The sequence below is a fragment of the Gallus gallus genome, chromosome 23 (genome assembly GCF_016699485.2).
Source record: "Gallus gallus isolate bGalGal1 chromosome 23, bGalGal1.mat.broiler.GRCg7b, whole genome shotgun sequence".
Lineage (NCBI taxonomy): Eukaryota > Metazoa > Chordata > Aves > Galliformes > Phasianidae > Gallus > Gallus gallus.
In genome coordinates, this window is record NC_052554.1 from 2657946 (window position 1) to 2680999 (window position 23054).

General features: G+C 46.3%; 1 protein-coding gene and 1 long non-coding RNA gene across 3 annotated transcripts in view; one reads left to right on the forward strand and one right to left on the reverse strand.

Annotated features, from left to right (window-relative positions):
• Positions 1 to 28: 28 nt before the first annotated feature.
• On the forward strand, positions 29 to 11572 carry LOC101752186. The gene is made up of 3 exons (XR_001469921.4): positions 29 to 407; positions 1034 to 1177; positions 10406 to 11572. It is a non-coding gene; the product is annotated as an uncharacterized LOC101752186 (long non-coding RNA).
• MAN1C1 (mannosidase, alpha, class 1C, member 1) overlaps positions 5988 to 23054 on the reverse strand; it is a 42658-nt gene continuing 25591 nt past the window's right edge. For both annotated transcript variants that reach the window (XM_417735.7, XM_046903671.1), the window contains 10 exons: positions 21823 to 21938; positions 20242 to 20322; positions 18077 to 18171; positions 15049 to 15172; positions 13433 to 13526; positions 10926 to 11041; positions 10554 to 10773; positions 8402 to 8574; positions 7478 to 7593; positions 5988 to 6849 (listed from right to left, as the gene is read on the reverse strand). In XM_417735.7, the coding sequence (XP_417735.4) occupies positions 6726 to 6849; positions 7478 to 7593; positions 8402 to 8574; positions 10554 to 10773; positions 10926 to 11041; positions 13433 to 13526; positions 15049 to 15172; positions 18077 to 18171; positions 20242 to 20322; positions 21823 to 21938 (1259 nt within the window). In that variant the 3' untranslated portion in view covers positions 5988 to 6725. The remainder of the gene's footprint in view (positions 6850 to 7477; positions 7594 to 8401; positions 8575 to 10553; positions 10774 to 10925; positions 11042 to 13432; positions 13527 to 15048; positions 15173 to 18076; positions 18172 to 20241; positions 20323 to 21822; positions 21939 to 23054) is intronic.

The following is a 23054-nucleotide window of genomic DNA, read 5'->3' on the forward strand; positions in this document are numbered from 1 at the left end:
GCCGGGCTGAGGGAAGGGCTCCGCCCGCAGCGCGAGGCCCGGAGGGGACGAGGGGGGAATGTAAGTTTGTGCTTCGCTGCTGCTGGGATTTGTCGTAGAATCGCTCAGGTTGGAAAAGACCGTCAAGATCATCAAGTCCAACCGCAGCCTAACCGTACATAACTCTAACAGCCCTCTGCTAAATCACGGCCCTGAGCACCACATCCAGACGGATTTTAAACACATCCAGGGATGGTGACTCCACCTCCTCCCTGGGGACCCCATTCCAGTGCTTAACAACCCTTTCCGGAAAGAAGCTTTTCCTGATATCCAACCTAAACCTCCCCTGGTGCAACTTGAGGCCATGTCCCGTCAGCTGTCAGCAGTGAGGAGAGACCAACCCCGCTCCCACCGCCATCACCCTCCAGGTATGTGGGGATACAAGGCCTCCCCTCAGCCTCCTCTCCTCCAGCCTCACCCATCCCCATTTCCACAGCTGCTCCCCATTAAACCCGTGCTCCTGTCCCTTTTAACAGTCAGTACCAGTGTCACTTGCATTGCTTTCACAGGGATTGAAGGCCCATGGCCGTAATGGCTTTGTCACTTTGCAGCCACAGGACAACAGTTCTCACCTGCAGGCTGGATGGAGCTGGCACTGCTGCCATCCCTGCTCCTTGCACCTCAGTCTTCTTTGAGTCCTTTCCACCCTCACCCTGGTTTTGGACGTCAGTGACACCGCCAACGTTGACACGCTGTGTTCTTTGTGCTCCTCTGTGCGGCTGTCACCTTGCTTCTTAGCACTCCATTGGCCAACAGATACATATTCAGTCATTTTAATCTCTTCCCCATCAATCAGTCTCCTGGCTCTTCCCTACATGCAATCCTGCACTGCACTGAAATCTTTGTTGCTCAGGAAGATTTAGTGCTGTGTTTTCATGCTGCAGGGTTAGCAGTGCAGGATGGTTGAGCTCCCTAAGGGTAGCACGAAGCAGTAGCATTTCATCTGGTGAAGCTTTTGCTGTTTCCTAAGCCTCCCTAATCATTTCTGCTTTAGGTTTAAGGAGTGTTTTGGTTAGAAAGCGTGACCAAGAACCATGAAGAAAGCAGTGTGAGCTGCTCAAGGAAGAGGCTGGCAACCCTGAACAAAAACCAGGAGCATGGAGTTGTGAGAAATCCTCAGGAAGGGCAAAAAAGCACAGTGAGTTTTCATGCAGAACACAGGGAACGCATCTGGAGGGAACAGGTGTTGAAATGGAGCCTTCTCCTTGGAACCTGGGCACTGTTCCTCTCTCTGCCACAGATCTCCACAGGGCCCTGGGTGTTTCTCTTGCAGTGGTGGTGTGAGCTTAGGCAATACTAGAGGTATCTAGATGCACTGGAGCATTGGGCCATCAGCAACAGCATGGAATTTAACATAAACAAGCAGCTGGCAAATGCCAGATTCTGCAATAGGAACAGAGTAGCACTGCACATAGGTTCAGACTGGGAGATAAGCAGCTGGAGAGCAGCCCTGCAAGGGAGCAGCCTGGCATGCTGGTTGACAGCAGTCTCAGTCTGAATCTATCTATTCTGGGGTGCATTACACATAGCACAACCAGCCATTCAAAAGAGGAGATTCTCACACATGTACCATTGGTCTGGCCTCACTTAGAATACTGTCTGCTGTTCTCAATTTAAACAGGGTGTTAAGATGCTTGAATGTGTCCAGAGGAACACAACAGAGCTGGTAGAAGGGCAGGAAGGAATGTCCTATGAGAAGCATCTGAGGACACTGGGTGTTAAGCTTGCAGGAGAGGTTGAGGAGTCACAGAATCACAGAATGGCCTGGGTTGAAAAGGACCAAAATGATCATCAAATTTCAACCCCCCTGCTATGTGCAGGGTCACCAACCACCAGCCCAGGCTGCCCAGAGCCACATCCAGCCTGGATGTCACCTCACTGCTCTCCATAACTGCCTGAGAAAGGAAAGTGTTCACCTTTCCTCTCTGTTATCAGCACCAGGATGCACAGCAATGGAACAAAGCTGTGTTAGGGAAGGTTCAGACCGGACATCAGGAATAGCTTATTTACTATGAGGGTACTCAGACACTAGGACTGACTTCATAGAGAGATGGCTGTCCACGATTAAGAGGCATTTGGATAACACCCTTCAACACAATTTAACTCTGGTTCAGTTCCAGAGTAGCCTGCCAGCTGGAAGGGACCTACTAACAGAGATTATCGAGTCCAACTGCAACTATTCTGTTCTGTACACAATGCACTAGAATGGGGCACCCAGTAACACCCAAACACCAGGTTATTCACCACACAGATCAGTGCTGTTACATCTGCATGGCAGAGGGAGGGGGGAGGGGAGGGCTCCTTCTGCCACCCTTTAGAAGAAAGTGTTCACAAAACTCTATCACTGCTCTTTGCTCCATCAGTGAAACAGCACCACATGGGCCATGGGGAAGAAATGGGAAGAACAGAATTAAAAGAGCACTGGAATAATGGTTAGGAATAGAGACAAGGGTGAGTTGGTTTCCACATAAGATGTGCTTTAAACTTTATCCTAGACTCACTAGGTTTAGACAGAGAGGCGTAGAGAGCTTTAAGTTACCTCAAATAACCTAGCAAGTGCTTTTAGAGCATAAAATATAACAGGATGAGACAGCTCTGAAACAGGATAAATATACCTGTGTCTGGGAAATGAGCAAGAGGTGACACAAAATGACAGACCCTGCAGATGGAAAAGGAGACCTGATAGTGGCTGGCAGAGCCAAAATGGTATCATGTAGATAAGAAGCAGAGAGGCTCATTTTATACCTGAACCACTGCCAGTGTCATCAGCGAGCATATAAAAAATGACAGAGCTGAATTATTTGGTAGGAAGAAGAATGAAAGACAAAAGGTAAAGTAATTCAGGGCATCTGCTGGGAACCAATTCTCCTCAAAGGAGAACAAAACCAACTTCTGTGCTGCTGGTTCTTGAGATTATACATTACAGTACTGAGGAAGAACTTCAGATATTCAGACATCTGCGGAGTGGCCCACCCAAGCACCCTCATATCAGAGGAAATCCTCCTGATAGAGAAATAACGGGGAAGATTTCCATCATGAAAATTCACCCAGCAGGAAAACGCTGTCCTGCATTCCTCCCCTGCCAGCAGGGAGAGTCCAGACAGAAGAAAAAATAGGAAGAACTTGGTAGCAGAAATGGAAAGCTTGTATTGAGCTGTTTTGGAGTAAGACAGGTTTTCCATACGCTGGGATACACAGAGCACCTCCATGTTATAGAGTGGTATGATCTGAGAGAAACCCCGTCCTCATTTAAATGTATGGCCTCATTCCCATAGCCTGAAACTTGGCCTGTTTTAAAGTCAAAGTGATCATTACGTAATGGAAGGCAGCATTAAAATCAGAGCTCTGCTCACAGATGGACAAAGTACCTGGAAACAGAACAGCCCCTGAGGAAGTGAGTGCTGGTCAGACTGCAGCCCATAAAATCCTTTGGAAAGCAGGAAGGAACAGGGAGTATTGAAGTCTGGTTTTACATGGGGCCTCTCCAAGGGGATGAGAATTACTGAGATGCATTTACTGCAGCTTGCATCTCATGGTGACACAAAACTACACAGGCAGACATGGGAAACACATTTCACCCTAGGAAAGGAACAGGCAGCAATGCTGCAGCGTGAAGTTCAGTGCAGACATTTCAAACTAGAGCATTTGCTAGAAGAATATGAGCCAACACCTCCCAAACTCCCATGTGTTTGCATTCCTCACTTTCATTTTCAATCCATTCCAGCAAGTCACTCACATGGGCTCTCTAGTCAAAAGCATTGACAGTGTTTTATTGAAAGGATTCCTGATTCTCTCATTCCAATTACCCGTCTCCATATGGAATGAAGCCACAGACCCAAGTGCAGTGAGAAGTAATGGCTGAAACTTTGGAACCACTGGTAGCTGCTCAGTGCATCATACACAAAACAATCAGATATGCATTCATTTTGTGGATTGCTTTGTCTTATTCTCTTGTATGGTCAAGTGGCAACAGCCAGCCATTCTACAAGTCACTGGTTTTCATCTCTAGCACGTGATGGAGCTTTTATCAGAACTAGGTTTAAAGGAAATCCCCTACAGACAGGATCATGTTCTGATGCTGAGAATTAACACTATCATCTCAGTCCCTGAATCTGAATGCAGGAGAGGAAATAGGAAAGAACTTAGGCTGATACATTTCCTGCTAAGGTGACTCCAAAGTACAAAACACCATATATCAACAGCATGATTGAATCATGAAGGTTGGAAAAGACCTCGAGGATCATCTAGTCCAATCATCAACCCATCCCCACCACGCTCACTAAACCACATCCAAGTCATGCACCCAGTGTGGGGCATGGAAGCAGCCCAAAGATCTCCCCACATCTTTTCCGTTAGAGATCTAAAATGAAATTTCTGGTTCAAGCATTAACACTCCATTCACCTACTTGAAGTATGGGAATCAAGGGGTTTTCCATGTGGACAAACAAAAAATCCTCCCACTCCCACCCAGTGGGAAGCATACATGGTTGGTGCAAGATAAGAGCTGAAATCCTACAGCTGAGGGCCCTGCGAGCATCCAGTCAAGGCTCAGGGTGTACCAAGGAGTGAGAAGACAGCAGAAGCATTTCAGACCACCACTGAGGCAAGCATTTGTGCTACCTGCATTGCTGTAGGACAGAAGAATCCCAGTTGTGGCTCAGGGCTATGCGGTGGAACAGAGCTGATCCTTGGAACCAATCTTTACTCCTAAATGCAGACACGCTTAATGCAATGCCTGTGATTAATCCACTGACTTGAGTGGATTGACTAACTGTGAGTATCTGTAAGCACAGCCAGAGGTATTTGCAGAACTGTAGTCTGCAGGAGTGGAAATTTTAAGGATGGCTGTTTGCAACAGAAAGCTTTTTATTTTTGTGACTGGTGCCAACCTCCCTACGAGTGTCGTGGTAAGCAAACTTATCCATCAATAAGCTTTACATCAACAGGCCTGCTGTGCAGCTAAAGAGACTTATTGGTAATACAGCCACCGAACTGCAAAAAAGCAGTAGCTTTCTTCCATAAGTGCGTGTGACTTTACTCATACCATCCCTGCTCACTTACGTGGAACAGAAGAGCAGAGTTTTAACCCTGCACCAAGGATCTGTTTCTAAAGGATGCCAGAAATACCCTATGGGAAGTTATGTTTTACCAGGCAAACTGTTATGAGTAACTCCAAGAACACAGATTTTAATGTATGGAATTCCCTCAATCCATTATAAATATTATCTGGGCTCAGCTGTCTTCCCCAAAATCAAATCCCTCAGATAAGACGATTCATTCCCAAGATGTTTGTTTACCAATAACCATTCCTCTAGGCCAAGTTTGCCAGTCCACAGCATTACCCAAGGAATAGCGATAACTCTATATTTGATAACCTTATTTCTACTGGGCAATTCACAACCATGGATTTCAAAACACATTTTTTATTCCCACAACTTGCTCCAAGCAACTTCAAATGGAGGAAAATGCTCCAACCTCCGAAGGCTGCAAAGCTTTGCAATGGCCAGAGGGAAGGCAGGCAGGAGCAAGCACCCCACATCCAGCCCCAGCTGCAAGAACTGCTAACCCATACTGCTAAGCAAGGGCTCCACGTCTCCCAGGGCCTCAGCACAGCCATCCTCTGCTCAGAGTCACACACTGAGGACACACAGGGTGAACAGCAGGGACACACAGAACAATCTGGCTTCAATTTTTTACTTATTTTTTCTCCTATTATATCATTCCAGAAGCAAACTTACCTGGGGATTATTTATTTTTTCGCTAGAAAACAAGATATCTAGTAGAACTCCTGCTAAGCTATATCAGACAGTGAACAAGCAATTGAAGAGAGTGGTGCAGATGGGAACTGCTGTCCATATTCTGGCTAGATAACACTGGAAATCAACATAGCTTGAGAAACATTCCTGAAGCCAACCAGTATTGTCAGTCATTTCAACAAGCACAACGTCTTTGGCATATGGCTTTAAAGTAGGATCAACCCAGAAATGCTTTTTATTTTACAAGACCTATATTCTGTTTCACAGATTTGACTATTACAGCAGTGGAATTATTACAAGTGATTCGTAACATTTAGTTCCAAATAAAAGTAGAAAAGCACAAAAACGATAATGGGAAGTTAAATGAGATCTGATGTGTGGTAAGTGTGTTTTAAGAGCACAGGAAAAAAAAAAGAAGAATATAAAAATACATTAGGATAAAGAATTTTGCTGACAGGTTTTGCTTTAGTTACAGTTTTGACACCACTTAGAAAGCACAGTATATTGAAAACTGTTAATTAGAAAGGTGATAAATCCAATGGTATATAAAAGGCAAAAATGAAACAGAAAAAAATGAAAGGAGGAGTGTGTGTGTGTGTTGTGGGAAGTCTATCTTATGGAAAACTTCCAGTCCTTTGGCCACTATAAAGCAAAGTCAGTGGATTTCATATAAATTCTCTGTAGAAAGGAATGTCTATGAACTGTGTACAGTATGGCCCAGAATAAACATCTCATTATCAGGCTATTAGAGCTCCTCACAGAGGAAAATAAGGTGCTTACGTCATGGTTTCATCTTCCCAATAGAATACTGTCCGGAATTGGACTAGTGCCCCAAAATACCATTTCAGGAACAACACAAATTCCTTTAATGGAAAGGAAATGCAGTAACCTGCCGATGTTGTGGGAGCAGGGTGCTGGGCAATGGCCTCACTATTGCACGCTTGCTTTAGCTTTGAAGTTTGAGTGGTTGACTGGCAGGGGGTGAGCCTCTGTGTTGAACACCCAGTCGTCCAGAGACAGCACGTCATCTTCACAGAACAGAAGATAGAGGTACCTGCAGCCATAAGGGCAAGAGGGAAGAAGATGGACACAAAGGGAGATCAAAAGAAGCTCAGGTGGGACTCCAAGCATGCACAAGAGAGCCAGGCTGTGATGGGGCTGCTGCTAGCCTCAGCTCCCATAACTCATGGTGACAGGTTTCCTGACAGCCCACTTCGCTCTCTTGCTGAAAGCTGCCATCCCTGGAGGAAGCACAGCAAAATGCTGTGAGCATATGTGCTCAGCCACCCCACAAACGATACCTCAAAGCCACTACCAGAGGTAGATCTGCAGCAAGGGACAGCAAATCCACGTCACAGTCAAACCTCCCCTTTGTGCAGAGCATTAACCTGACAGAGGGGACAGCTGTCACTTAAACCATCAGAGCTTCCCAGTCATTTGGAATAGTTCTGGATGGCAGGAAGAGTTCTTTAAACCCAGCACATAAGAAGAATCCTGCAGTCTGCCTCTAACAGCAATAGTTCTAATGAGGAAGTTATTAAAGCTTTGCCGCACCCAAATCCTTGGCCCAAATTTCCCCACAGAAAAGAAAAAACTTTCCTTAATAGAGATTTATGCAGGCAAAATTGTTGATCTTGCAAGAATTGTGCTATTCTGACATGACCTTTTGATACCAGACTTACTTCAGAGTCTCTGCAAGGAAAAAACTCTGTTGCATGTTGTCATGGGTTGGGACCGTGGTGTAAACATCTCGGATGCCAGAAAAACCAGCCTCTACTCTGCAGTGTTTTTCCAGAGCCTGAGAAAGGAAAAGAAATCCCAGTAACACACAACAGCATGGACCAACACATTAATCGTGGGCTGCATTGAAAGTCCACTTAACAAATCAAATTCAGAGTTCATAGCAGCTTCTGCCTCTCACTGAAGTTAACTGGTGGTTATTCCAGCCTCCAGGAATAAAGCTACCTCTAATGCAATAGCAAGAGAAACATAAACTGCCTCAGCTGGGTGATTGATTGACCTTGACATTACACACAACAAAAACAGATCTCAAGTGGCAACTCCAGCTGCTTGCAGAGCCTCTTTTCCAGGGCATCAGATGAATGATGGTTCTGCCACTGAAATGCAGTCCCTGCTATGATGCAGGGCAGCAGCCAAACAGCATGAGCTATGAAGAAGCGAGAGGCTTTCTGGTTGGGAAGTTGTAGAGGGAAGAAGACAGTAAGACAAAGGGCAAAGCCAAGTTTGCTGATTTTCCCTGGTGAACTCAAAACTGAAACTCAAAAAGTTCAGAGCACTCCACATACAAGGTTGACTCCTTTTGGCAGAAAGCTGTCACATCAACATCAGGTTTTGCTGGCTGCAGCACTCTTCTCCATGAACTTCTGCTGTTAAGACTGATTTCACTAGAGCCCAAAAGGGTGAAGAAAGCATTCACTACAACCAGCAAAGAAGCTGCACCAAATTGAGCTACTTTGTTTACTTCTGCCCCACTGCAAATGTTTCTCGGTCCCTCACATTTTAAGTAATTTCTGCTCTTTTTCCTAACTTGAAGGAGAGATTCTTGTCAGAATCCAGCAGCCTGCAAGGGAGTTTTCCAGCCATACCTTCACGACCTCCCAGCCCCACTGCCTGTACTTGACATCGTGTGTCAGCCTCCACATGTACACGTAGCTCTCTACCACTTCTGGGCGCAGGATGTAGTAGCGCTCGCTGAGTCTGGTTGCCATGGCTTCAGTTCCAGCATCAAAACGAAAGGCTTCAGGGCCAAGTTTGGTATCTAAACAAAATCACACACAGTAATAATCAGCTTGAGCAAGCAAGTAAACAGACTGTCCAGGTGTTTTTATGCTGTTCAGGATGCAGACATTTGACTCAGGCTTGCATGAGGTCAGAAGAGATCAGTCATGCCTGTGTACGTGTGTCAGAGTTACTGCTCATCCTGTGGTATGCCTGGCTACTATTTAAGCAGAGGATGAAGTGTTTCTGAGGGTGCAGACAACTGAAAAAAACAAAGACCTGGACGAGATTTGAGTGTGGAGAGAGCAGAGTTCACTACTGCAAACAAACTCAAGACCCAGGTGAGAACATACAGAGAGGCTGACCATTTCCTAACGCCTCAAAGAGAAAAGTCAAACCCTGTGACTGAACCTGCCATCCCTGAGACACTGCTGCACTGCTCCCAGACTGGGGAGTTGTTGCTTCACAGTCACCAGTAGGGCAGATGGAGCCATTTCAACTGCACTGGTGCGTGGAAGCTACAAGGAGAGACACCTGGGACCTGCAACCACTTCCTCTGCCCTTCCTTCTTGTCTACTGACAGCCTTAAAAAAAGGACATCATGTGGATGGGGAAAGCTTAATCCATTTCACTGATATTTCATGAATAAAACATTACAAGTACCTTGACTTTTTTTTGAGTGCCCCTTATGCAAAGCTCTCAATCTCTCACCAACATCAGCTAGTATTCAATTCATACCTTCAAGAACTACTTACATCCTCACGCCACATCACACTTCTCTTACTGCACCTACACGTTTACCACGTGGCTGTGTTTCAGGTAGTCATTTTATTTCTATATATACTTTGCACACTTTCTCTGGGCCCTCCTATCTAAATGGGGATCAAATAGTGTCTGCTAGTTGTGCTATTTGCTGAGAGCTGGTGCACAGACACTCTGCAAACAATGGGCCTGCAGAGATGACAGCACTGTAATCAGTGTGGGCAGGCCTGCCATTGTCCTTTCTATGCTGATGGACACTGTTAAAGGTGAAAACTGGCTCCAGGCACTCACAGCCAGAGGATTTTTAGTTTGGGTGATTTGCTTCATTTCTCTAAGTGCTGGGGGGGGAAAAAAAAAACAAAAAAAACAACAACACTAAAAAAAACCACCTACCTTATTTGCAAGTATAATTTCAGGTTAACCTAAAGCCAGTTAGGCAAGCATGCCAGACCACAACTGCCAATACAGTCTTGATGATTTGGTGAAACAATCTTTGCAAACAGTGCAGACAGGATGTGTTTGACAAGGTCTTGGAAAGGTGACTGCTGCTTTTCTGCCTGCAGGCTCAGGAGAGCTATAGAGATGCTTTCAAAGAAAGGAGTAGAGTCCAAAGCAAGCTTATCTTGCTGAAAGCCCTGTAGGCAGAAAATTTACCCAGTCTCTCATTCATTGCCAGTCACTGCTTTCCCAAAGCACTGACTGATAAGCACACCGTGTAGGTGAAATACATTGTACTGGACTTGTGAAAATGAAAGACTTAACCAGTCTCTCCTTAGACAGCAGGGAAGGGATGAGTAATTTCATTTTTCCAGTTCCTATCAGCAGCTGCAGGTCTCCTGCTGGTCTTCTCAGCTGCTCTGCTCCATATAGCGGGACACCTTGCAGTTAACCACTGTTAATCTCCTATTTTTGTTTGCACAGGGATGTGAAAGGATAGACTTGAACTGTAGTCTTGCTGGGAGAAGGCTAGTTCTGGGACTGCTCTGGGGCTGGGAAGCAGGCCTACAGTTCAGCTCTGGCTTCATCTCCCAGCTCTGCCATAAGAGCACACATCTGTCTGTCCCTCTGCTCTAGCTGTCTGCTATGCATAATACAGTTTTCTCTTCTAGATAAAAAACAAGTGGAAATTAGGAGGAGGGGTGAAGATGTTGCTGAAGCAGAAGACTCTCTGCTGCAACCCTCTGCCACACGAAAACCGAGTCCTTCAAGCTGCAGACTCTTCCCTACTAATGGTTTCCAGGCAGCCCACAGGTTTACCTGAGCGTGCATAAGACTCATGACATGTGTTTGTTATTTCTGCAGCAAGATCCATGTAGTGTTGCTTCCTCTCTTCTCCACCATGTTCGGCTCCCAGGGCTATCATGCCCCCAGAGAAGCAAGCCAGGTGGCCCATTTTGTGGTCCAAGATGCCGCCCCTCCACTCAGCAATGTAGGTCAATCCTCCTGCTGACTTTTTGACCAAATGCTTTTCTATTGCCTAGGGAGATGAAAAGCAGGATCTTAGGAGACTTAGTGGATAGGTGAGGAGTGAATATCAGATGAACTCAAAGACATTCAACGCTTCTAGCAGAAACAATCTGATGAACGACGCCCCCCACCAAAGACACAGCGCACCAACCCGCTCCTTACCTCTAGTGCATCATCGTACATCTTCTTTGCTTCAGAGTCCTTCTTGTCTGACATCAGCCACGATTTGATGAGATACTCATAAAAGCTGTCTCCGAGCCCTCCAATAGAGACATGGTCTGCAGTGGGAAAGCCAAAAAAGAGCTCATGTTCAGGACGTGCAGCGTGTAGCTGTGTTAGCAAGAGCAAATAACCACGTCCTATTTGATGTCTCTTTCTTTCCTCCTTTCCAGTTTTCTCAGAAGAGTTTGCAGCATCACTTCTTTAGAAAGGAACAAAGGTGGAAATTGCAATCCAAAGAAGAACATTCTTTCCCTTTATAAAGCATTTTACAAGTTCACTGAAGCCATTTGGATGTCATATTTTCCAAGTTATTGGTACTACAACTCGGAGATACTTCTCGTTTATGAAGCAATCATCATAAATCCCCGTCCCATAAACAAAGTGCAGTGGCAGGCATTGACAGACCTCCACCTACACGAAGCTGCCAGGTGCTGTCTCCCTGCCTCAGGAAAAGGAGAATGCATATTAGATCACGTATAGCGGCCAGAAAGGGACTGCTGCAGGGACCTCCAGGTTCTGCCATTGGTATTCCTGTCTCATAGAGGGATGGGAAAGGCTGTTGGAGCATTAAAACAGTAGTGTCAGGTATAAGCATGTGCACTGAGTGTTTTTCTTCTGGAGAACTCCACTTTTCAAGGCCACCTCATCAGATGCTTTGACCTGAGCAGAGAGGAGGACTCAAACAAACTGCACACTGACAGAGGAAGGACAGCTGCAGGTTTCTGCCTGGCAGAGAACTGCTGGATGGATTTATATCTTTAAACCATACCACAGGGGAAAAAGCAACATCAATTCTCTGCAGCAGCCAAGAACGCCCCTCCTTAGAAGAACAAGAGAAATTACCCCCCATGGACTGAACAGTCCCTGTTAATTAACCGTGTCCACCTCTGTGCCTGCATGCTTCCTCATTTTAAATGTAAGCAGGTGCAGCAGGGTTTTGGAGTTAGCTGCTCGATTTTTATTTCCCCTTTTACTGTACATATCTAATGCCCCGAGGCTTGTTCTAAATGCTAAGTCCTACCAATAGGAGAGAGAGATCAACAGCCACACATTTTCCTGACCTTAAAAGCAAACATGCCTCCCACGGTATGTCCAACGACCCATGGAATAATCCATAGCAGAACAGTGAGATTAGACACACGAATCCAGGATTAAAAAACAAAAGAGGACAGAGTATTTACAAGCAACGGCAGCGAGGTCTGTCTCCAAAGAGATCTCTGTGATCTTAAGTGTGTCGCTCATAAAATCACCAAAGCAGGAGCTCTGGTACATAATTGCTTTCCATATGGCAGCAGCTCTGCCAGTGTTTGCCTCTGAGGCACTGTGCACAAACAAATCTTTCCTTTCAGCAGGGGACTGCACCCTGATATCCTGAAGGTAACAACTGCAGGTACTGCACTACCTCTTCATTTAGAATTGCTGCCCAGCCAGGTCAAAGATTCGCCTCTTAAGAAAATCACTGCAATTCCAAGAAAAACATCTTCCTGCAAAGAGCTTTAATGATGAGAGAAAATGAGAGTCTGGCACCTACAGGGAACACCTCTGTGGCAGACAGCAGCTGCCTCCCCACTTTGGCCCTAATCTATCTTGCATCAGCAGCGCTGTAGATGCAGAAGAGGCTGATTAGCCTTTTCTCTCACTGGACTATGGATTCAGACCACAAACGTCACACTGTGAGCAACAGCCACAGCAGTCTGTGCTGTAAGTTGCCCCCATGATGTGAAAGCCTAGGAGAATGAACACCCATACTGCTTTTGTGTTAGTTTCCATACCCCAGAAAAAATAATCAGCGGCTACTTTTAATAAGCTCTGAGCACCAGCAGGCAATGGGTCCGTCTATATGTCAGCGAGGAGCAGGAGTTCAGAACAATGAAACCAAATTCACAGACAGAAATAGAGTTAGTGGTAGAAAAGATTAATCTTGAGTATCAAGCTGAGTATTTCAGACATCTGAATTAAAAGCACAGCTCTTCAGTCTCCCAAAGATTCAATCACGATGAGTTATGGCAACAGCAGATCGAAGAGGCAGGCACTCCTTCTCTCAGCACCAACGAATAGGAAGCATTAGGGCTGCTTCTGGGAAGGTGTCACATCAGCTGTTGGGAATAACACAAAGGAAGCAGCACTGCAGGGGTGAAGCAGAAGACTGGAAATTCGTTTTTCAGGTGGAACATCTCACAGCAGCTCTGCAGAGACAAATGTGGAGGGAAAGCTGAACTGCTTAGGAAGGGATTGGAATGAGTGGGAAGATCAATCTGTGGGACAAACAAAGCAGCCTATTTTCTTCCTTCGCAGACAGCTCTGGTTTAACGAGACAGCTGCACTCATTCAATATACTTTGTTGGGACACTGCTCAAGCCAATTCCTGTCCCTGACAATTGCTTCCTAAAAAAGAATGGACAGACCAAAATGCACCATGCAGGAGCGGAGCACAAACTGATACCTACGCTGCACCCAATTCCCCGTCACCGGGCTGAGAAAGTTGGGATAAAGGCCCTGTGGTTTCTCCACTCTTTTCAGGACTTTGCGGATGTTGAGCACCTGGGAGAGAACAGAGACAGGAACTGTGTTACCTCTCTGCTGGAAAATACCAACATCAGTTGTTTTCACCATCACTGAGACTTCTGTCTGAAGAGACAGAAGCCCACAGCTCTGAGAACCACCATGCATGCAGAACCTGACGACGTGGCTCTGCAGTGAGAGACCTCCCTGCTGCACTCCTCAGTGCTATCCAGTTCTGTGGGATTCTAATAGTGGTTCTAAAAACCCTGCAAGGCCCCAGTTCTGCAACCATTAGAAGCGAGCAGTTTCCCAGCACTGGTTCAGAAACAATCCCAAAGGGTGGAAACAGATGGGACGTGGAAGGTGATTTCTTGTTTCAAGACACAAACGGACAGGAGCAGCAGGGATGAGTGACTCACACAGTACTTACGTTCACCATGTGGTCGCTCCACGAGATAAGCTGGTGCCTCCAGTTTCATCAACCAACAGCCCCTTTAATATGCTAGAACAGTCTTACACTCCAAAGCCTCTCTTGGCTTCACCCCAATTAAATCCAACAAGCCTTTCCCATAAGGGATGCCATTAAATGGGAAGCAGCATAAATATTCTACTAAAGCCTACAGAGCAGCTAATATGCTCTATAAACCTTTTATAAAATCAGACAATCTGTGTGTAAAAGCTGGCTACAGACTGCAGTTGATACTTCCAGCTAAGTCGTCAGGCTGCATAATATTTACTGAATTTCAGTAGCACGGTGTTTGAATAAAGACACAGATGGATTTTATTCCTGCTAAAATCACACAAATCCCAAGCTGCAAATTAATGAGTTGATCTGTTCCTCTGAAGTCATTTCCCACAGGATGAGCTGTTTGAGCCCCTATCATCCTATCTTTTCTCTCTCAGAGGGTATAAAGATGAATGCCATACAATTTCTGTAGCACACAGCAGACATGGGCAGCTCAGGGGAGTCCAATAGAAAAGTTCTGTCCTTACAACTCTACAGGCGTAAGAGACAAAGAGGAAAACATGTTACACGGGGGACAGTGGCTTGGTTTGGCTCAAAATGCCAGAGTTTGAACCTGGAATACAGATGCAATTCTCGTTGTCAGTGTTGCATCTTCTTGCACTTGTATTTTCAGTGCTCGCCTCTCTCTTCTTTCCTTACAAGTGATGGAAAGAGGCAGATGAAGGGGCTGGCAGCAAATGTAAATGCTCAGATTTTGCAGCAAATGCAGCAAATGTAAATGCTCATTAACTGGGGTTAATTTAATGCCCTACAGAGCCAATTGGTGTGATGGGACCCACGAGAAGAGCTATTAGTGACCCTTCTAGGGAGATGGTGCATTGGATGCTCTGAGTCCTGTGACCTTTGCACCCTGCAGGATAGAGGTTTCTCAACTCACATCCCACTTTGGAAGGTTTATCCTCTGCAGGCTGTACTAGCGTTGGGAAGAGGGGACAGCTGCCACGCTCCCTGCTGCAGGCAAACCAAAGTGCTGCTCTACTCCAGCCCTGCCCCCATGAGGATGAAGAGACCAACAGTGGAGTCGGAAGTACTTGCCTTTTCTGCAAACACTGGGTTGCCAGAGAGCTCGGAGAGGTGCAGGAATTCTAAGTGCAAGGTACCAAATTCTGCTAAGATGCTGCTTCCGGCAGATGCCCAACCCCAACTCCAACTCATGCCGCTGCAAGGAGAGAAAAGGGAACCTTCAGTGCCAGGAAAACACAGCCGAAGCCTGAGGTCACCCCGCTGCCCCAGTGCAAACCAGCTTCAGACAGCTCGGTCACTCACTGCCACCCACCAGCCTTCCCTCCAAAGGGTCAGGGTGCTCTGTGACCAATTTTTGCTTTGAAGATGTCATGGCTAAAATGGGTACCCCAATAACATCAAGTGTTAATGGCTAAAAGTGTCTATGGGTGGGCTGAAAGGCTCAGAGTGCTCTGCCCAGAGTAACACTGGTGTGAGTGACATGTTTGGACACATCTGCTGAACCTGGCAGGAGCTGTCCCTAGGATGGGTGCACTAATTGATCCCTAATTGATCGGTGTTCTCTTATGTATCACCAATTACTGCACTGAAGGTGGATTGTAACAAATATGACCTCACAAGCACACTGCTTCCTGAGCTAGTTCAGAAGCAGCTGAATAAGGCTGTGTTAATTGCAACAGCAGTTCTGTGGGGTCACAGTGGCTGACAACCCTCCCCTGGGAACTTCCACCCAAAAAATGCAGCAAGTTGCTGCCTGCAGGGACCCTGCTGCCAAGAATCCAAGCTCTGGGTGACAAATCACAGTAAAACTCAGGGAGAAGTGGTCTGGAGGAAACAGAGTATGTCTGCTATGTGCCCTGGGGTTAAAGAACAGCCTAAAAATGACCCCTTGCAGGAAAACATTTTTTCAGCATTAGACTAGACAAACTGGATCTTCATACATGCCCTATTCTACAGCATCTCAGAAGAAACCACCTTTTCAAGGATCCCAGTCTATAAGACAAAGGGAGATGCCTCTTTAGCCCCTTTGTGAGCTTTCCTTAAACAATGCCCAGAGCAGCAACACCAAAAGCGACTTATCACCTTCCCTCAATCCAAAGCAGCAAAACTGCCAAGCCAAAAGAGGGACCAGGAGATGAGGGTGATGAGGAAGGATCTGGGAATGCAGAGAGCTTAGGGAAACTGTGAAGAAGAGGAGCCAGGGAGCTGGAACAGGAGAGAAATCACAGCGTAATACAGAGTGCAGAGCAGCAGCTTTTGAGAAGATGATGTACTTTAGGACCTGGCAGACAACATGGCAATCAGACTGCCAGGATAGAAGCAATATCCTCTATGGGATACGATACTGAAGCCTGTGTCAAAACACATGGCCACAGGGAAACCCATCACTGGGGAGGGGACAAGAGGAAAAAGCCCTGTGAGGTACAGGAACAGAGAAAGGCAGCAAGCTATAGGAAGAGGGGATGGAGATACCTTTCTATTCGGGTCCTCAAAAATTGACTCAAAGCCAAGTTTTTTTTTTGTTTCAAAATTCTGAACACCATTCTGACCCACCTACTAAAGCTACCACCAGCAAAAAGCCTACGTGTGCTACAAGACCTGTGCTTTTGAGCCGATGAGGTCTCTGCAGTTAGCATATGCTTGGAGAAGTTGAACTGGTGAGGCAATCCCTTCTTGCAAAACTCTTCTGGGCTTTGTCTTGGCCCTGACATTCGGGTTCTCACAGCACCACTTCCTTGCTCCGTTTCCATTTCCGCATGCTATCTCAAACTGAATAACTCCCTCATGGCCTCTGGCTGTTCATCATCTTCCAGCACCAGTAAGACAACAGATTTAGCTCACATCATCCTTACTCCTCAATCAATTGATGCTCCAAGCCCTCACAGCAGTTTCGTGGCCCTGATGCCAGAGCTCAGGCCAGTAACATGGTAGACTGTGGTCTCAGCTTCATTCTTATTTTCTTTGCACTTAGAAAAGGTCATCAGCAAAACATTTGGGGAACGTCTAGCCAGACACAGATGGTTTCAATTGTCTTCACAAAGGGCACGGGAGGATGTGGCATTTCTGTGAAAGGTTAGTCTGTGCTGAGTCTTTATCAGTTACAGAAGAAGCAAAATGTCTCTTCTGTAAAAAGACACCAAGTCCTGGTGGCAGTGGATTGAATTTTCAGCAGAATCACACGCAGATGGAACAACCAAAGGGTGACAGTGGGATTTAAGCAATGGATCACTATGAGCCAAACATCTGACAGTCTTGCACTTCACAGATGGGAGCCAAACAGGAGATCTGGGCCGAGAGATGAGTAATGATTTTCATGGCTGCTGTTCTGAGTTTTGCAAGAGGGGAGGATGAAAGGCTTTTGTTAACCCACACTTCCTGCTGTCTGTGCCTCAGCTGGCATGCAGCTTTTAGCCAGGGGAATTTGTCAGTAGGCATCAAGAAGAACCAATGAGCTCTTATTGGCAGGGAACAACGTCCGCTGGTGAGAATCAGAGACTGGGAGTCCAGCCTGCAAGTTTGCCTCTCTTTTCCAAGTGTCCTTCAACAAGCTACTTAACTCCTAAAGCTCCCCTCCAGCAAGAGGCCACCACCTACCTGAAATCAAATGCTGTGGCTCTAAGTGAAGGCTACACACCTGGCTGAGTGCTGCCAGCAGGGAGAGAAATAGAGGATCTGTATCTCCTCCCTTTCTAGCAGCAAAACTGTCCGTCAGTCCCATCCAGTTCCTTTCCAAATCTCTACAAAAACGGAAGCTGGATAAATTCATATGCATCTGATTGGGCACACTGCAAAACGTACGGACTACAAATAACCTTTCAAAGAAAATGAGAATGAAGAAAATGCTACTGCAGCAGGGAGGCCTGCCAAGTATTAGAGGAAGAAACTGTGGATGGTCCAAAATTAATAAAACACAGCTGGCTTTGAGTCACCTGCAATCTCTGCCAAGGCACTTCTTGGTTCTGAGTTGGCAAAACAAATGACCTCGAAGAATCTGCACTAGAGGGAGGGCAGCTCTGAGAAACTGCTGCTGCTCCTGCTTGGGTGCTGGTCTTTTACATTCAATAGTAAAATGACATGCTTGTAAGGACACGTGTCTTGCCTGCCCAGATTTATGACGCCACGTGGGATACCAGTGGGGGTGTTAAAAGCTGGCAAAAGTTTCTCTCCGAGTTCCAGAGCTTTACTCTTGAACACCTGTTAAAAGAAAGAGAGAGGATAAGTGTTTGATGGGCTGCTCATGAACACGAGTCACCTTGGATTCTTTTAAGCCCACCTTTTCAGAGTAACCATTATAAAAAACTAAAAGCACTGTACCCCAAACAGCTCTACCACTTCAGTCACAGATCCACTGCGTGACAGATCTGCACCAAAAGCCATAACGAACTTAGGGGTCTATTTAAATATCCTCCACAAAACCCATTCTCGGGTCGCCTGCCAAACTCTCAACCTGTATGAGAGCACACAGAACACCCAAAATATCCCAGCAACAAATTGCAGTGCTCTGAACTGACCCAAAGAGGGTTCTTTTGGGACAAACTCTGATTTTCCCAGTGTGGAAGTGCAGGCTGAATTAAAATCAAAGGACATCTTTCTAGGGTGAAGCCCTGTTAGATTTACAACATGCGAGTCTACCTGTTGTTACCTCTAGTCACAAAAAAACACCATTTCCAAGGAACAATCTTTAACTTGCAACTCAGCTCCATGAGGGATTCGTAGTTCCTTGGCTAAGCTGCTCCCTTCCCATTCATAATGCCTGAGTTTTTGAGCTTTCAAATCAAATTACAGCTTACAGTGCCTCGCAGCACAAAATCATCACACATAATTATTTTGGAACAAACTGCTGTAAGCACTAATCTTTGCTCCAGAGCTTAGTCCAGATCAAGAGAAGCTTGTAGGTGACTTAAGAGATAAAGCAGAAGCCTTTTACCTCTACCCCCCTCCTGTATCAGCCCAAGCTGTCACAGTAATTCCAAGAAAGAAGGAATTTACTGCTCTAAAATTACAGCACTGAGGAAACCTGAGCTCTCCTGGGGGCTATCAGCCTACTGATATGCTTACAGGGAGGTAGGGATTTGATTCTGAAGTCAAAGCCAGAAGACACGGACTTGAATTTTGCCAGGCAGAACCTGGTGCATGTCTGACAGGTACTGCCCTGGCTGCTGACTACATTTCAAGAGGTCACTGCTGGAGTTTTACAGTTTAATGTGGGTTTTTTTTTGCTGTTGACCTGAAGCCTGTTGAAGCTGTGAGTGGGCATGGCCCTGAGTTAGGGCACTGAGTCTTGGAGAGTTTTCCCAGGGTAGAAATCACAGACAGAAGTCATTCCTGGAAGTCATTTAAATGCAACCCAATTAACAGAGCGGCTGCAAGGATCAATGGTGCCACTTTGCAGTGATGAGCCATCCCATCCTACTACAGTGGGCAGAACACAACCACAGTCAGCGTATGGCACAAGAGCTAAACTCTCATTTAATAGCCAGTCTTACAGTTCTTTCACTCACAAAACTCCCCGTTGGAACAGAATTGTTGCTTCCCTAAGGCTTCTGGGGCAAAGCAATGACCTCTTAATCTCTCTACAGCCAGCTGTAAAATTCCAGTCTGGTTGTATTACAAAACAGATTATGGCACTAAGCCATCTCCTCTATCAGGATTGAGAGAAAGAAGGGAAGTGGGAGTGAGAGCCTCCTGCTTTAACCAGGAGGAAGGCAGCATCCACGAATGACCGCTCCACCACACCACAGTGTGGGCTCAGCCCCCCAGCACACAGCATGGAGCTGTACCACGTTGTCACATGAGCTGGCAGGACACAGGAACCCTGCCTGGCAGCTTGATGGGCCCTCCTTCCTTGTGCCCCATGGCACCTTATCTGACAAATTAATGCTGCAGACTGTTCAGGCAGCAATTGCCACCAACCAGTTGCCTTCCTTTGGTTGGGACAGGACTTGGAGTGACGTTTGATGTAATATTGCCCATGTTTAGAATACTAAGGAACAACAATAAATACAAACATCACTGCAAGTGGCATTTCAGTGGGGAGCGACGTATCCAAACTGCCCACAAAAGGAAAAGCCTGTGCAAATGAGCCATGCAAAGTAATTACATGAGAATTAAAGAATATTAGCAGCGTTTCAATATGCACAAAAACAACAGGTTTAGCCTGTTGTTATGGTGAGATCATCCGATGCTCAAAGAAAAGCTGATGGAGAAACCCTTTCAGCTCAGCCTTGGTAACAGTGTGGTACACAGAGCTGCTGACACACAAACCTCTTCTCCAGTTAAGTAGTAGGCAGCCAGCAGTCCTCCGATGTAGCGGATGTTCACCTCGAACAAGGATGCTTCTCCATTCTGAAAACACACAACAATACAGCTGACTGCCAAGTCCACACACACGAATGGCAGCTGAGGTGAGCAGACTGCAGGCAGATCCCAAAGTCTCCCAGTCCTACTGCAGCACACCTTTCCATCTCAATGCACTTTGTTCACTCTACAATGATAGCAGGAGCCCGAGGGGAAGAGAAGCACCCAAACTGCCCATTAATCTCCAGCTAACAATATCTAAATCAGTTAAGGCAGATTTATTGCCCAGCCATTCAACCCTGTCTTGGGTTACACTTTGCAAAATCTCTATGAGATGTATGTTTTTACGAACAAATTGCACAGCCACGTGGAAGAACACCCTCTAATTTTGGTGAAGGCTGCACTGCATTCCATAGACTGAAGCACTTCCTGCACGAGGTAGGTTCTGTCATTCAAGGACTCAGCCCAGTTTACAGGATCAGAAAGGCCCTCAGCGTGCATGCAGTCATGGGAATGCTTAGAGAGAGACAAACTGCATGACAGCCATCTGCACCAGAGACAGCAGACAGGGATGGATATGGTTCACTGAATCAATCACTCAAGAACCCACTCACCTGGAACAAGTGTTGCTCTACCTACGATGGTCAGCAAATGTCAGAAGGACTGCATTCAAAACAGAACACAGGCTCCTAGCTGGTCGGTCTGCATGATAAATGATTCCTACCCTCATGCAAATGCATAAAGCCACAAAATGGAAAGATATTTCGCCAACGCAGCGCTTTCAGTGAGCAGGGCAAAGCAAAGGGACACCTGGCCCTGTGCACCAGGCTGCTCTCTCTGCAGGCTACAAACCAGAGCAAACGCTCCTTTGAGTTGACATCTGAAATTGGAGGAGGCAGCACAGGGCACCCAGTTTCAAACTGGGAGTCCCTGCCTCACTCTTTGGGACTGTCAGAGTCACTCGTACAGAACCACTCTGAATTAACCTCCCTGCTCCTCTCTGCAGGGCTTTCTGACACCACCAATCAACCCAAAGCATTCATCCTTGTCTCTGCAGATCAGCCTATTCCACAGACTAAGATTAAAAGCTTTTATGAGATCCAGATGAATTATTTCCCAGTTGATTTTGTCTCTTGTTTATCGATTCAGTAACGTGCTGAGAGCATTCATCACATTGATCAAATGTGGTCTTCCTTTGATGAATATGTGAATGCCAGTCATGCCCACCCACACGATGAGGTAGCTGCATGCATTTCCTTCGTGGCAGGCAACTAAGCTGGCATTAAAGCAGAGAAGTTGGTGCTGTGGTTTGATTTGAACACTCTCTGCATTCCACTGATGTGATTCCATCAGCTCTCCCGGGAAACACAGAATGCTTTGGGCTGGAAAGGACAGTAGTGATCGTCTCCGTAACTCGCTCCAAAAGTAATGCCTCCTTCAAAGCTCCCCTCCTCAAATGACTCTTAGAAAAGGCTCTGCAATTAGAACTGGCCAAACACGCACTGAGGGTTCTGTGATACAGACAGGCACTCCCAGTAACTGACTCACCACATTCAAGTCAAAACTCTTCTCCACCCATGTTTTTGCTTCTTGGAATTCCTCCTCCAGTTCCATGATGTACAGAGTATCTAAGGCATCTACCACCGTAGCTCCTCGAAGACCTCCTGCATTGCAAACAGAACAGTGTGATGAAGGCACTCCTTTTTGTCTCTGCATGATTCTGCAGGAGCTGAGGTAAGCAGGCATTCCTAGTTTCAATAATGGGGATGTCTCGATGGGACCCAGAGTGACCACAGCTCAGGCTGAGATCTTCTGGGAGGACCTATGAGCTCTGCTACCCAAAAGACGTTGCTCTGGAGAGGCCAATTTTCAAAGGCCTGATACTGTTCAGAAACACTACCTCCAAAGAACAGCCCAAGATCCACACTTTAAACACCAGCCATGACTGTAATCCTTGGACTTGTTTCCCAGCTCTTCTCTCAGACAAAATGTTTAGGCAATTCCAATTCTAATCTTTGCTCAGCTGCAAACCCAAATACGGCCTCTTCCTAACTCAGTTCTAAGCACGGCCCTCTTCTGAGGGAAGAGAACTGCATTTGCACTGTGCAGGAGCACCAGGACAGGACTCTGATCACTGTGTCCTGATGCAGTGCTCATTATCCGGGGCATAAAGTACTTTTGGACCACATCACGACCCAGGGTTTCCCATTAGCACAACATGCAAACCACGGTCTGAGCTGTGGGTGCCTCTGGGGATGGCACATGGAAGACAGCAGTTTGGGCTCTTGGAAGCTTTGCTGTCATCCCTCCGTGGATGCAATGCAGCAGGGCCATAGGCGTGATGTGGTTTTTATTTGGCTCACATCAGCTCCTTTGTCTCACTACCTGACTTTAAAATACCACCCCACATTCTGCCAGCAATCCCAGCCTGCCCACACCAGGCTGGCACTTCTGCAACACCTTCAGTTCTACTTCAGCTGTAGTTTTGTTTGAGAGGAAAACCCAGCTAAGGAACTACTGCAGAGAAGGGAGGAAAGCAAAGGTGAGACACGTGTCATAAATCTGAAGTCTTTGGCTTTCCTCATTAAAAAGTGACAGTGTCTGATATACATCACACCCTCACCCAAAGAAGAGCTCAGACCCACCCATTTCTTGCAGGGCTCATTTCTGCTTTCAGCACTCGTCTCCTGTGCAAAAGGCATCCTGCCTTATTTTGTTGATGTTAGAAGCCTGCAGTTTTGACACTTTTCAGCCAGTCAGCACATCATTGCTTTAATAAA